This window comes from Hylobates moloch, unplaced genomic scaffold (assembly GCF_009828535.3).
Source record: "Hylobates moloch isolate HMO894 unplaced genomic scaffold, HMol_V3 SCAFFOLD_11, whole genome shotgun sequence".
Lineage (NCBI taxonomy): Eukaryota > Metazoa > Chordata > Mammalia > Primates > Hylobatidae > Hylobates > Hylobates moloch.
The window spans coordinates 11645867-11658618 of record NW_026652286.1 but is presented as its reverse complement, the minus strand read 5'-3'; the positions used below and the strand labels follow the sequence as shown (position 1 = coordinate 11658618).

Sequence of the window (12752 nt, the reverse complement as noted above, 5' to 3'; positions counted from 1 at the left end):
AGCCTGGGAGACAAGAGTGAGACTCCGTCTCCAAAAAAAAAAAAAAAGAGGTCAGGCTGGAGGCATTGGAAGCTGTCCTCAGGGAGTCATGAGTCAGTAAGGGGTCTCCAAGTGAGCATGAAACAGTGAGGCCTGAACCCCAAGAAGCACCTACAGGGAGAGGACAGGAAACAATAAAGAAACTGAGCCAGGTGCGGTGGCACATGCTGCAGTCCCAGCTACTCAGAGGCTTAGGTGGCAGGATCGCTTGAGCCTAGGAGATCAAGACCAGCCTGGGCAGCATAGCAAGACCCTATGTCTAAAAATAAAAATCAAGAAACTGAGATGCACCATCAGCCTGGGCAAGTCTAAAGGAAGAAGTCAGAGTGCTTATTTTTTTAATAGATAATACAGAACAAATGCTACAGAGTAGGAAGGAGTAAACAATAAAAAGTAAATCTCCCTCTCCACAAGCATCTATTCCCCTTCCTGGAAGCTCCCAGTGTTACTAGTTATATTGTGTCTTTCCAGATATATTCTATACATTCTCTACTGAACTTTGCTTTTTTCCCCTTATTGATATATCCTTCTGATTGTTCCATATCAGTATATGTAGAGGTTCCCTAATTTTAAGAATAGGTACAAGGCCGGGCACAGTGGCTCACGCTTGTAATCCCAGCACTTTGGGAGGCCGAGGCAGGTGGATCACGAGGTCAGGAGATCGTGAAACCCCGTCTCTACTAAAAATACAAAAAATTAGCTGAGCGTGGTGGCGGGCGCCTGTAGTCCCAGCTACTCGGAGGCTGAGGCAGGAGAATGGCGTGAACCCGGGAGGCGGAGCTTGCAGTGAGCCAAGATCACACCACTGCACTCCAGCCTGGGCGACAGAGCGAGACTCCGTCTCAAAAAAAAAAAAAAAAAAAAAATAGGTACAAGATTGTATGGATACACCATAATTTATTCAGCCAGGCTGCAGTTGATAAACATTTGGATTGTTTCTGATATATCTTGCTGTTATGAACCATGCTTTCGTGAATGCTTATTTTGTTTGTTGGTTTTTTAGAGACAGGGTCTCGCTCTGTCACTCAGGCTGGAGCATAGTGGCACGATCATAGCTCACTGAAGCCTCAAACTCCTGGGTTCAAATGATCTTCCTTCTTAGCCTCCTGAGTAGCTGGGACTACAGGCACATGCCACTGCGCCCAGCTAATTTATTAAATTATTAAATTTTTATTTTTTGTAGAGACAGGGTCTCCCTGTGTTGCCCAGGCTGGTCTCGAACTCCTGGGCTCAAGCCATCCTCCCTACTTTCACCTCCCAAAGAGCTGGGTTTACAGATATGAGTCACCATGCCTGGCCAATCTCAAAGAATATGCACATTTTTATATTAATACATATTATTAGCTCCTCCACCACCCTGGGTTGGTACTGACTTACCCTCCCACTAGCCATGCCTGCATATATACCAGGCATGAATATACCTGTTTGCCTGAGACCTGGCCAGCAGAATATGAGCTGAAACTTTGCTTTTGCCAATCTGATAGGCGAAAAATGGTATCCGGTAGGAAATTTAATTTGCATCTGGAGGAGGGGATTTTTTTGGAAGTGAAGGAACACCAAGTCACAAGTGTCAGCTGCTTGAGTGCCTTCGCTGGTCCAGACAGCACCTCTGAGTGAATTAGTTAAAGGTACTCCTCCTCAAGACACTTGCCTGCCATCTGCTAGAAGGCTGTCGTGATAACTAAACAAATATGTAATGACTTTGAGGTGAAGAGCACCCCTGGAGTTGTACAAAACACAGCCTGCTTCTCCACAGGCGGCTGTGGAGCTACTGGCAGTCTTGATAGAACAGCAGTTTCTAGGTAGTGACCAGATTGCCTGGAATTAGTACAGTAGAAGCGACACGTACAGGACAAGAATTCAAGATGCTTGACAGTGGAGCACAAGGGCATTAGCTTGAGGGACAGCCAGAATAAATGGAAACTTCATTATCCATGGATTATGCACTTGGAACTTAGGTCCCAGGCAACTCTGATATTAGTAATTTGGCCAGCAGGCTCATTAAGCTCTTAAGAAAAGTGGGCCTAGTTAATGAATTAACACAAGATGACATTTTACACACAGCAAAAACGAGAGCAGGCACCACTGAGTTATGCAACATCATAATTTCTCAGGCAAATGTGATCGCTGCGTCTCGCCTGCCAAAGTGAAGAGAAGTCTGGAGAGCCTGCTTTCGGAGACATAAGTGAGACCATTAAGTTCCACAGGCATTTTATATCCCATGCATTTTAAAGGGCTCCCACTTGTATTCTTAAAACCTCATGTGTTTACACAGAAGTCACGTTTTAAAATCTCTGGACCATTTGTTTTCTGTGTGACAGTTTACCCACTTTCCTCCTTTAAGAAACACATTTCACTGGCCAGGAGTGGTGACTCACGCCTGTAATCCCAACACTTTGGAAGGCAGAGATGCATAGATTACTTGAGCCCAGGAGTTCAAGACCAGCCTGGGCAACATAGGGAGACTCCGTCTTTACAAAATATGTGAACATTAGCTAGGTTGTGTGGTGCACCCTTGTAGTCCCAGCCACTGAGACGGGAAGGTGGCTCGAGCCCAGGAGGTTGAAGCTGTTGAGCCAAGATCGCGCCACTGCACTCCAGCTTGGGCAACAGAGTGAGACCTTGTCTGAAAAAATACATATTAAAAATTAAAAAGGAATAAAAAATAAAAAAATACATCTCACTGGAATGGCACTCAGTCTGTTCATATCTTCTCCCCAACCCAACCCCATCCCCCAGAGGTGGCTTCCCCAGCTTTCTACCCCCAGTTGTGAGAAGTTGGTGAGGATAATGGTAAGAACAGCAACACTAAAATCTAGTGTTCATTAGTGAGGGATGATGAAAAATTCTGGAGCTGGATAGTGGTGATGGATGCACAATAACATGTATGAACGTTAATAATGTGTATGAATGTTAAGCGCCACTGAACTGTGCACTTTAAAATGGTTACAGTGGTAAATTTTATGTTATGTGTATTTTATCATAATTATATAAATTATATAATTATATTATATAATTATATAATAATTATTATTTTGTTGTGGTGGTGGTTGTTACAAAAAAGAACTAGCATTACTGAGGCAAACCCTTGCCAGGCACTGTGCTCAGCGCTTGTGTATATATTATACTCTACCATCTGGATAGTCCAGGGAGACACGGATACTGTTGTTTACCCAGGACCATCACCATTTCACAGATGAGGAGGGTGAGGCTTCTAAGAGTTAAATGACTCACTTGAGCTCAAACAGCTAGAAGCAGTGGCTCCAGGATTCCCCCAAGGCTCCTAACTCTGCAGCTCTCCCTGCTAGATAATAAAATAGAGAAGTTATTTTAGTTTAAGCCAGAATTCTGAAACATACACATACACAAGCCTCCACCCAGCTTCTAACTGTCTGAGAACAGACAAAACTCCAAAACTCCAATAGAATCCTTGAATGACAGCTAATTGTCTCCAGAAAAAATCCAAAATTGCCTCCCTCCCTTACCTGTAGTGCAACATGATTCTGTTTTTCTGCTGGGCCCCTATTTGCTTCTTCCTGTGCAACAAATCATTGAAAGAGTGACCACCAGGGACTTGGAGAATCTTTGTAGCTTTTAGTCGATGTTTGGGTGTGGCTGGAGAGACAAATTAACACACAGAGCCAGACCTTGAAGGGGAAGGTCATCATTTATCTCAGATTGGGATCATTTGGGGAATCAGAAAATGTTTATATCAGAAAAGAAGAGAAGTCAATGTGTTTCACAGTTTGTGGTTTTTTGAAGGAGAAACATCTAGATTCTAGTCCTGTTCCTCTGCCTACTTCTTAGGTGATGTTAGTCAAAATAATTCACCTCTCTGAGTCAATTTGTTTATCTGAAAAATAGCAGTAACAACAGCACTCATTTTACTAGGGCATGTGAATAAACAGATTTTTTTCCCATTGAGTGGTGGGTATTTATTGAGTGCCTATTATGTGCCTGGCACCATCCTACTCTCTGGGGATACAGCAGTGAACAAAACAGACACTCAGCTAGTGATGAGGGATGGAGTAAAGCCCTTAGCCGATGCCAGGACAGAAGACATGAGTCACCTGTAGTCGCTGCCGCTGCTGCTATTTCTTGGCTACATTTTGACCCCTGTGGACCCACTGAAACCTCCTCACTGCCTCACAGGCGGAACAAGGACAGGGTCGTGGCCACCAAGTTTACTCACTTGAGCTGCATTTAGATTGTTCTTCCAGCTAGGCCATGACAGTAGGTAGTGGCAGTTCTCTGTAAAGATGAGGGGTCCCCAGCTCGGACCCCTGGTTTCCTCCACCTGCCTGGACCTTACAGTGGGGGCCAGGTGTGTCCTGCTGACTGGGAAGCTCCTTACCTGAGTGCTTGAAGTATGGCTCCTTAGCATGTGTGGAGAGAAGGCTATTATGATAGCAACCTGCAGGGGTGGGATGTGTACCAGACCTTCACCCTGGAACTCCCGAGGAAGTGCCTGCAGATTGCCTGGCAGGTCTTATTCGGGTGATGTAGAGCAGAACGCTGAGGCCAGGTTCTGAAGTCAGACCCCTGGACTCAACTCACGCACAGCTCCTTACCTCCAAACTGTGTGGCCTTGGTCAGGGGAACTGACTTCTCTGAGCTTCATTTTCTTCATCTAAAAAAAAAAAGGAGAATCACACCACCTACCCCATGGAGTTTTTAGCAGGGAGATGTGATATAAAGCATGTACTTGGCCAGGCACAGTGGCTCACGCCTGTAATTCCAGCACTTTGGGAGGCTGAGGCTGTCGGATCACTTGAGGTCAGAAGTTCGAGACCAGCCTGGCCAACATGGTTGAAACCCCATCTCTAAAACACAAAAAGTAGCTGAGCATGGTGGCATGCACCTGTAGTCCCAGCTACTTGGGAGGCTGAGGTGAGAGAATTGCTTGAACCCAGGAGGTGGAGGTTGAGTGCACCGAGATTGTGCCACTGCACTCCAGCCTGGGTGACAGAGCGAGACCCTGTCTCAAATAAATAAATAAATAAATAATCAATCATGTACTTGTATGTACCGAACACACGCACTTACAGAGCACAGCGTGTAGCTATGTTCAGGGTCCTGATGAGTATTGACTCATTTCAGGCTCACAGAAGCCCCAAGAACTGGGCACTATTACATCTCCATTTTGCAGCCCAGAGAGGGTAGCACTTCCAAAGGGCACACAGCAAGCAAGTTTTGAGGGGCTGGGATTTGAGCCCAGGAGTTCCTGCTGTTAGCCTGGGCTGTGCTGGCTCTCCATCCCAAAAGCTCCATGTGAAGCCTGGCTTGAAATAAATGATCTGCAGGTGTGAGGACCCCGGAGGTACTACCTGTGTTCCTGAGGTGTGTTATAAATTTCTACTGAAGAATGGATTTCTGCCACAAGAACTCTCACTCCTGTTCCCTGGATAGCATACGATACTTTTTAAAACAACTTAATTGAGATATTATTTGCAGTACTTAAAATTTGCCCATTTTAAGTGTACAGTTCAGTGATTTTGTGGGGGGGGGGAAATTTACCAATTTGTGCAACCATCACCATAAGCCAGTTTCGGGACATTCCCATCACCCCAACGAGATTCCTCATGCCCATTGACTGTTAATCCCCATTCTCTTTCACTCCAGGCAACCACTAATCTACTTTCTGCCTCTGTAAAATTGCCTTTCCTGGAAATATACTAATAAACAGAATCATACAATATGTGATCTTTCATGTCTGGCTTATTTTACTGCATCATGTTTTTGAGGTCCATCCATGCAGTAGCATGTATCAGTATTTATTAACTTTTTATGGCTTAATAACATTCCATTGGGTGGATGTACCACATTTTGTTTATCCGTTCATCGGTTGGTGGACATTTGGGCAGTTTCCATTTCTTGGCTATTGTGAATAGGGCTACTGTGAACATTCACATACAAGTTCTGGGGCTGATGTTGAAACACAAAGATTAGCCAAACTGGTAACCTCCTCTCTTTTCTCTCCTCTCTCGGGTTTCTCAGAACCCGGCAGCGGGCAGGTGTTTGTGACTTCAGAGAACCAGCTTGTGTATTACCCCAGCATCACCTATGCCATCATCGGCAGCTCCGTCATCTTCGTGCTGGTGGTGGCCCTGCTGGCACTGGTCTTGCACCACCAGCGGAAGCGGAACAACCTCATGACGCTGCCCGTGCACCGGCTGCAGCACCCTGTGCTGCTGTCCCGCCTGGTGGTCCTGGACCACCCCCACCACTGCAACGTCACCTACAACGTCAATAATGGCATCCAGTATGTGGCCAGCCAGGCGGAGCAGAATGCGTCGGAAGTAGGCTCCCCGCCCTCCTACTCCGAGGCCTTGCTGGACCAGAGGTGTGTGCTGGATGGAAGAGATTGAGGCGGGAGAGGTCATCCATTGCGGGGAGGGGAATAGGTGCACACACTGAGGTTCCTAGGCCTTGCCAAGAGCCTGGCTTCAGCTGCTATAGGCAGTGGCAGCATCTGACATTTGCCAAGTCCTTGCAAAATTCTCTACATGTATCACCTCATTTAATCCTCTTAGCGCCTTGATGAGGGAGGAAACTGATAGGAATGTTCCAAAACTGGATTATGGTGATAGTTGCACAAATCAGGAAATTTCCAAATTCTACAGATGAGGAAACTGAGGCTCTGGGATGTTAAATGACTTGTCTGAGGAACATACAGTTAGGATCCTGGCTAACTCAGAGGCCTGCTCCTCCTGGGAATGTCGTGCTGGTCCGCGTTCTGGCCACAGACTAGCTCTGAGCCTCACCTGCTACTGCACAGCAGTGCCCAGTTCATGTGAGAGGTTTGGTTAATATCTGTCAAATGAATGGATGAATGAAGAAGTGAATGAATGAGAGAATCAGTGAGTTCCTTAACTTTGCTTGGCTTCATCTATAAAATAAAGGAGGTGGAAAGCAGCACTTTCAAGCTTTTTTAAGCAGTGCCACATTGCAAATGGAATTGTACAAGAACCCCCAGTATGTATAAAGCCAGGAAGCAGAGTTCTGTAGTTGAAGCAAGTAGTGGGCCTGTTTCCTGATCAGCATCCCTCTTCCTCAAGCTCTGCCGTGTATGGCATTAGACATTTTGCAGGCCGTGTTCTGATGGTGACTGGGCTCTTCCTTGGACCCTCTTCTGTGGCAACTCTTATATTATTTAATCTTCATTTTCCTTCCTCATAGAAGGTGAATAAAGTTTCAGAGGTCAGGGGAGAGGATGGCGCTTAAGGATCTCTTTGCAAATAAGTGTAAGAATTCAGGACCTTCCTCACCTAATAAAGTTCCCACTCATAACCTCTTCATTTGGACCATCCAGCATAGGGTAAGGTTAAAATTGCTGAATCTGGAAACAGAATGTGTGGGTTCAAATCCCAGCATTGCTGTTTACCAGTTATTTCTGATCCTGGGCCAGACATTGAATGTCCCTGTGCCTCAGTTTCCTCACCAGAGCAACAGGCATGAAAGTAATGCCCACCTCACAGCATTCTTGTGAGCATTAAATAAGGTAAGGAATGTAAGGGGCATGGCAAAGTGCCTGGCTCATGAGAAGCCTTCAGTAAATGAGAGCTAGAAAATAAAATGTCTTTTCTGTTACATTCATTCCTTTTAAGCCCCTTCTGCAGATACAAACCGAGGTGTTGAGAGGATGTCCTCTCACTTACCCCAGTTCATAGCCAGGAAGAGTTGGCTTTCAATAGAAAAGCCAATTCCATGTTCCCATCAGAGGCCCAGTCAAGATACCAGCCCAGCCTCTTGGCCACAGGGCTTTTGGCTGATGGAGCAGAGTGGCAATGCCAAACCACCCAGGTTGCGCCGAGGGACTTGGTGGGTGACCTCATTCTGACTCTACGCAGAGGATGTGGTTTTGGCACCATCCGGTCAACATGAACCAGCCAGAACACACTGGCCTTGTCTGTTCTGCTGTGGTTCCTGGTCCTTGAATTAATTGTCTTTGTACTTGGAGGGAAAATCTCATTTCGCCCTGGAAACACCGTCTCAGAAATGGGCTGAAGTTGGCTTATCTTGGCTCTAATGTGTTCTCTTCTCTTCCTGTCTCCGTTGCCCCCCACTGTCCCCCGCTGTCCCCATCGCAGGCCTGCGTGGTATGACCTTCCTCCACCGCCCTACTCTTCTGACACGGAATCTCTGAACCAAGCCGACCTGCCCCCCTACCGCTCCCGGTCCGGGAGTGCCAACAGTGCCAGCTCCCAGGCAGCCAGCAGCCTCCTGAGTGTGGAAGACACCCGCCACAGCCCGGGGCAGCCTGCCCCCCAGGAGGGCACTGCTGAGCCCAGGGACTCTGAGCCCGGCCAGGGCACTGAAGAAGTATAAGTCCCAGTTATTCCAAAGTCCATATGGGTTAATCTGCTCTGACTTGTTGCCATTCAAACAATTTGTGCTCATGGGAAGCTCTTTTAAGCACCTATAAGGGTGTCTCAAGTTACAGTTTGGAATATTAGCTGTCTCTGCATTCCCCTCCTCCCCCAGATTTCAGAGATGTTTTTCTGGCCTCTCAGTTGACATGATCTGTTGTGCATCTTTTCTGTGAGGTCACTCTTCCCTTGGGACCCGAGATCACACCCTCACTTTTCACATTATTCTGTTTCTGTTGGAGAGACAGCATATAAAACAGTATTGAAGTAGGGTGGGAGAGAGCAATGTTTCTATGCTATATCGGATGCTCAGAAGTGCAGGAGACACTGGACCCAATTCTCCCTGCTGGGTAGTTTTACCTTATAGCATTTGGGGATTTGGGTTAGATGGTCTAACCAGGAGGCCATCATTGGATGGTCACCCCCCCAAAAAAAATCCAGTTGAGCATCAAAACCTGCCTTGCACAATCCTGTATGTTGCCCTCAGTTCAGCAGAGTCAGTGGCCAAAGAAAACTTTGGACGTGAGTAACACCCTTCAGCAGTCGCAACGTTATTTTGGTTTTGTGAAGGACTCTGAAACCATCTACCCTGTATAAATTCTGGCTTTAGAAATTTGCCCAAGAATGTTCATTCTGAGAGCTTTCTCCAGCAGCGTATATCATCAGCCTCATCCCAGAATAGGCAGGGAGCTCCTCCCATGAGTTCATCCAAGTTCTCGGCTCCTAAAATGCAGGCTGCCAAGAGCCTACACCTGCCCTGGCTCTACAGCCACTTACCTGGTTTCTGGACTGTCACCCTCCCAGCTGACCTGCCGGTAGCCAAGGAATGAGGACCTAACTTGAGTTGGCCCAAAGTCTGACCTGGCTCTATGTTCCTGTGGCCCGCACCCAGCCTGTCTTGCTCATTCATGCAGCCTCAACATTGGCCTCCAAAGTTCCCTTAACACTTGCAAAGTCCTTTTTACCTGTGCATTTGGACTTGAGGACACTGGTTTCTATCACAGATGAGAGCCGTGTTCAATGCCTCCAGCAAGCTTTCCTGGCTCCCTGCACTGTGCATGCTCCTCTTCCCAAGGTCCCAATACCAGCACCTCTAGTTAGAGTTAGGGTCAGGGTCAGGCCTCTCCCAACATCCCAGTAGTTTCTTCTCTGAGACACATGGGCAAGAGACAATTTGGAGTCAAGATTTTCCATTTGGATTTATTTTAAATCTTTTAGAAATGCATTTGAAACAGTGTGTTTGTTTTTTCCCTTCTAGTTAAGGGACTATTTATATGTGTATAGGAAAGCTGTCTTTTTTTTTGTTTTTCCTTTAACAAGGTCCAAAGAAAGAAGCAAAAGGAGATCACACCCTTGCCCCGCTGAGCCCCGTGATAACAAGTCACTCCAGACTAACCTGTGTGCCAGACATTTGTGCATTGTTGCACTTTGAGGTTATTATTTATCGAGTTCTTGAAGGAAGCAGAAAGAGGGACTCCTCTCTCCCTCCGTGTGTAGTCTCTATGTTTGTGCTGGTTTTTCTCTTTCTTTCTCTGTGTCCAGCCAGCCACAGGGCCCGCCTCCCTGCAGGAATAAGGGGTAAAACGTTAGGTGTTATTTGGCAAGAAACCACACTGACTGATGAGCGGTAAAATGGAACCAGGTAGAGCCACTCCGGGCAGCTGTCACCCATTCAGAACTTCTTTCCGCAGCTGAAGAAATGTTCAGTGACCTGTTTGATGCTAATTAAAACAGAGCCTGCAGGAAGTGGGGCTGAAGTGGCATTCAGTGATCCTGTTCTGTAGACTTTTCTTTCTTTTTTTAAGCAAATCCAAAGGATGTTACAGGAAAGCTAGCCACTGGTATTTTGTTTTGTTTAAAAAAAAAAAAAAAAAAAAGAAAGAAAAAGGGAAAGGAACCTAGCTGCCTGTATCTTTCATTTTTAAAATAGCACTTGAGTTATTTTCTGAGTAATCCAATAAAGAACTTTTGATGACAGCCAGAATGTGTTAGAACTCTGGCTGAACATTTCATCTCCTGTGAGTCAGAAGGGCTTTATTTCTCCCTTTGATGGGGCCCCTTCTTTCTGGTGCTCTGGAAGTTGTTTAGAGGAAAGAATTCTAATTTTAATTAATTGCGCAGTGAGTTAATCTCACTTGCTTTTCTGGTTCCAGGCATCTTAGGAAAAAACAAATGGTTTTAGTAGATAAGGGATGCCTACTAATGTTGTTTTTTAAAATAAACAGGGACTTTTTATTATAGATTTGATTTTTTTAATGAATGTTTTTAAAAATATATAAATAGGACACCAAAGCGGCAGGGTTTTGTTTTTTTTTGGGGGGGGGGGGCGGGGGTTGTTTTCCAACTCAACATGGCAAATTAGTGGCCAGCAATATTTTTTAACTCATTCCAACCAGGAAGCTTTTTTATACATTGCCTAAATCTACGCCAACCAGAAAATAGTCTCGTCTCTTTTTTGCTCAAATGAGATCAGTGTTTTATTTTAGCATTAAATTAGTTACTCTGTGATGGCTGGCCTATTACCTGACTCAGCTCCCTCTACCTTGAAATTGACATTTTTAAAAAATGCAACTAAGTGGTTAATAGTGTGTGATGCTCAAAGTTAATGTAAACTGGAAAGGTTGTGTGTCGTTGCTTTTTGTTTTTTGGTTAGGCTTGGTTTTGTTTTTTAATTTTTATACTTTCTAATAAATTTGCAGTTTCATTCTTTCTGTTTGTGCAAATGGTTCTTGGCCCACTCATTTTCCTTATAGCAATATAAACAGTGGACAGTAACTTCTGTCATAGCTTTTGCAATGAATTTATGCCATAATGAAATGAGAAAAAGGAAGAATATGTTGGTGGGACCTCAAAATGTGATGGATGCTTCAGGATTCCAGAGCTGATATGATTAGAATACAGAGGCAAAGTTGTGGACAACAGTTAATGTAATGGGCCCTGGGGAATCATATTGGAAGATGGGTGTTTCTGCCTTTGCTACAGCATCGTTCAAGGGAAAAGGACAATTGCCTGTGATAACTGTAACAGATTCTGACCACATATTCAGGAGCACGCTAGAGCTCTTGCACAGGTGGGCTAGTAATTAGTTTCAAAACACAAATGGCTCCGATTGTCCCCACCAATGATGGGAACATCTTTATGCTTTTTTAAGTCTAGTTTTGGAGCCACATGTTGGCCAATGCAGCAGGGTCATCTGCCTGGGAAGGAAGTTAGGATGTCCCATAGGTGACCAGCACCACCATCATGAACAGGGGCAGTAACTCCAGCCCTGGCCAAAATGAAATCCACGTGGAAATCCAAATGCAGGACCCACAGTACCAAGATTTGGATCATGTATTGATCCCAGATTCCTCAAATGAAGACTGGGCTCTCAGACAGGTGTATCCCAAATATATGCTATGTCATGTCCTGCCCCAAGTGGTGTAGAGTAGACTTTCCCAAGCCCCAAAGGTTTGTCAAGTTACTCATTTCATCATCCCTCGAGATACCTTATGAATACCTTTTTTTTTTTCTTTTTTTTGAGATGGAGTCTGGTTCTGTCACCCAGGCTGGAGTGCAATGGCGTGATCTCGGCCCACTGCAAGGCCCGCCTCCCGGGTTCACGCCATTCTCCTGCCTCAGCCTCCCAAGTAGCTGGGACTACAGGTGCCCGCCACCATGCCCGGCTAATTTTTTTTTTTTTTTCATTTTTAGTAGAGACGGGATTTCACTGTGTTAGCCAGGATGGTCTTGATCTCCTGACCTCATGATCCACCCGCCTCGGCCTCCCAAAGTGCTGGGATTACAGGCGTGAGCCACCACGCCCGGCCATGAATACCATTTTTATGGATGCCAAGATGAGCATTTTTTATGGATGCTAGTGCTTTGCAATGATTGTAAAGTACTCAGCTAGAGCAGGGGTTAATAAACTTTCTCTAAAGGGCCAGAGAGTAAATATTTTTGGCTTTGTGGCCATGTGGTTTCTGTAGCAACTGCAAAAGCAGCCATAGACAATACAAAATTGAATGGATGTGGCTGTGTTCCAAGAAAACTATTTACAAAAACAGGCTACTGGTGGGATTTGACCTGTGGGCTGTGGTTTGTCAGTAATCTAAAGGATCACTTCCACATTGGGTTCATAGATCTAAAGCTAAGGACACTGAAGAGAAGAAACAGTTGTGTTAATGGCTTGGAGTACTAGAACCCTTGAAATGACACCAATCTCAAAAAATTAAAAATAGGCCGGGTGCGGTGGCTCACACCTGTAATCCCAGCACTTTGGGAGGCCAAGGTGGGCGGATCATGAGGCCAGGAGATTGAGACCATCCTGGCTAACATGGTGAAACCCCGTCTCTACTAAAAATA

The 12752-nt window shown here is 45.5% G+C and overlaps 1 protein-coding gene across 5 annotated transcripts in view; it reads left to right on the top strand.

Annotated features, from left to right (window-relative positions):
• The window catches only part of LDLRAD3 (low density lipoprotein receptor class A domain containing 3), a 299191-nt gene extending 288072 nt beyond the window's left edge, over positions 1 to 11119 (top strand). For all 5 annotated transcript variants that reach the window (XM_032166258.2, XM_032166257.2, XM_032166260.2 and 2 more), the window contains 2 exons: positions 6037 to 6382; positions 8130 to 11119. In XM_032166258.2, the coding sequence (XP_032022149.1) occupies positions 6037 to 6382; positions 8130 to 8367 (584 nt within the window). In that variant the 3' untranslated portion in view covers positions 8368 to 11119. The remainder of the gene's footprint in view (positions 1 to 6036; positions 6383 to 8129) is intronic.
• Positions 11120 to 12752: the final 1633 nt, after the last annotated feature.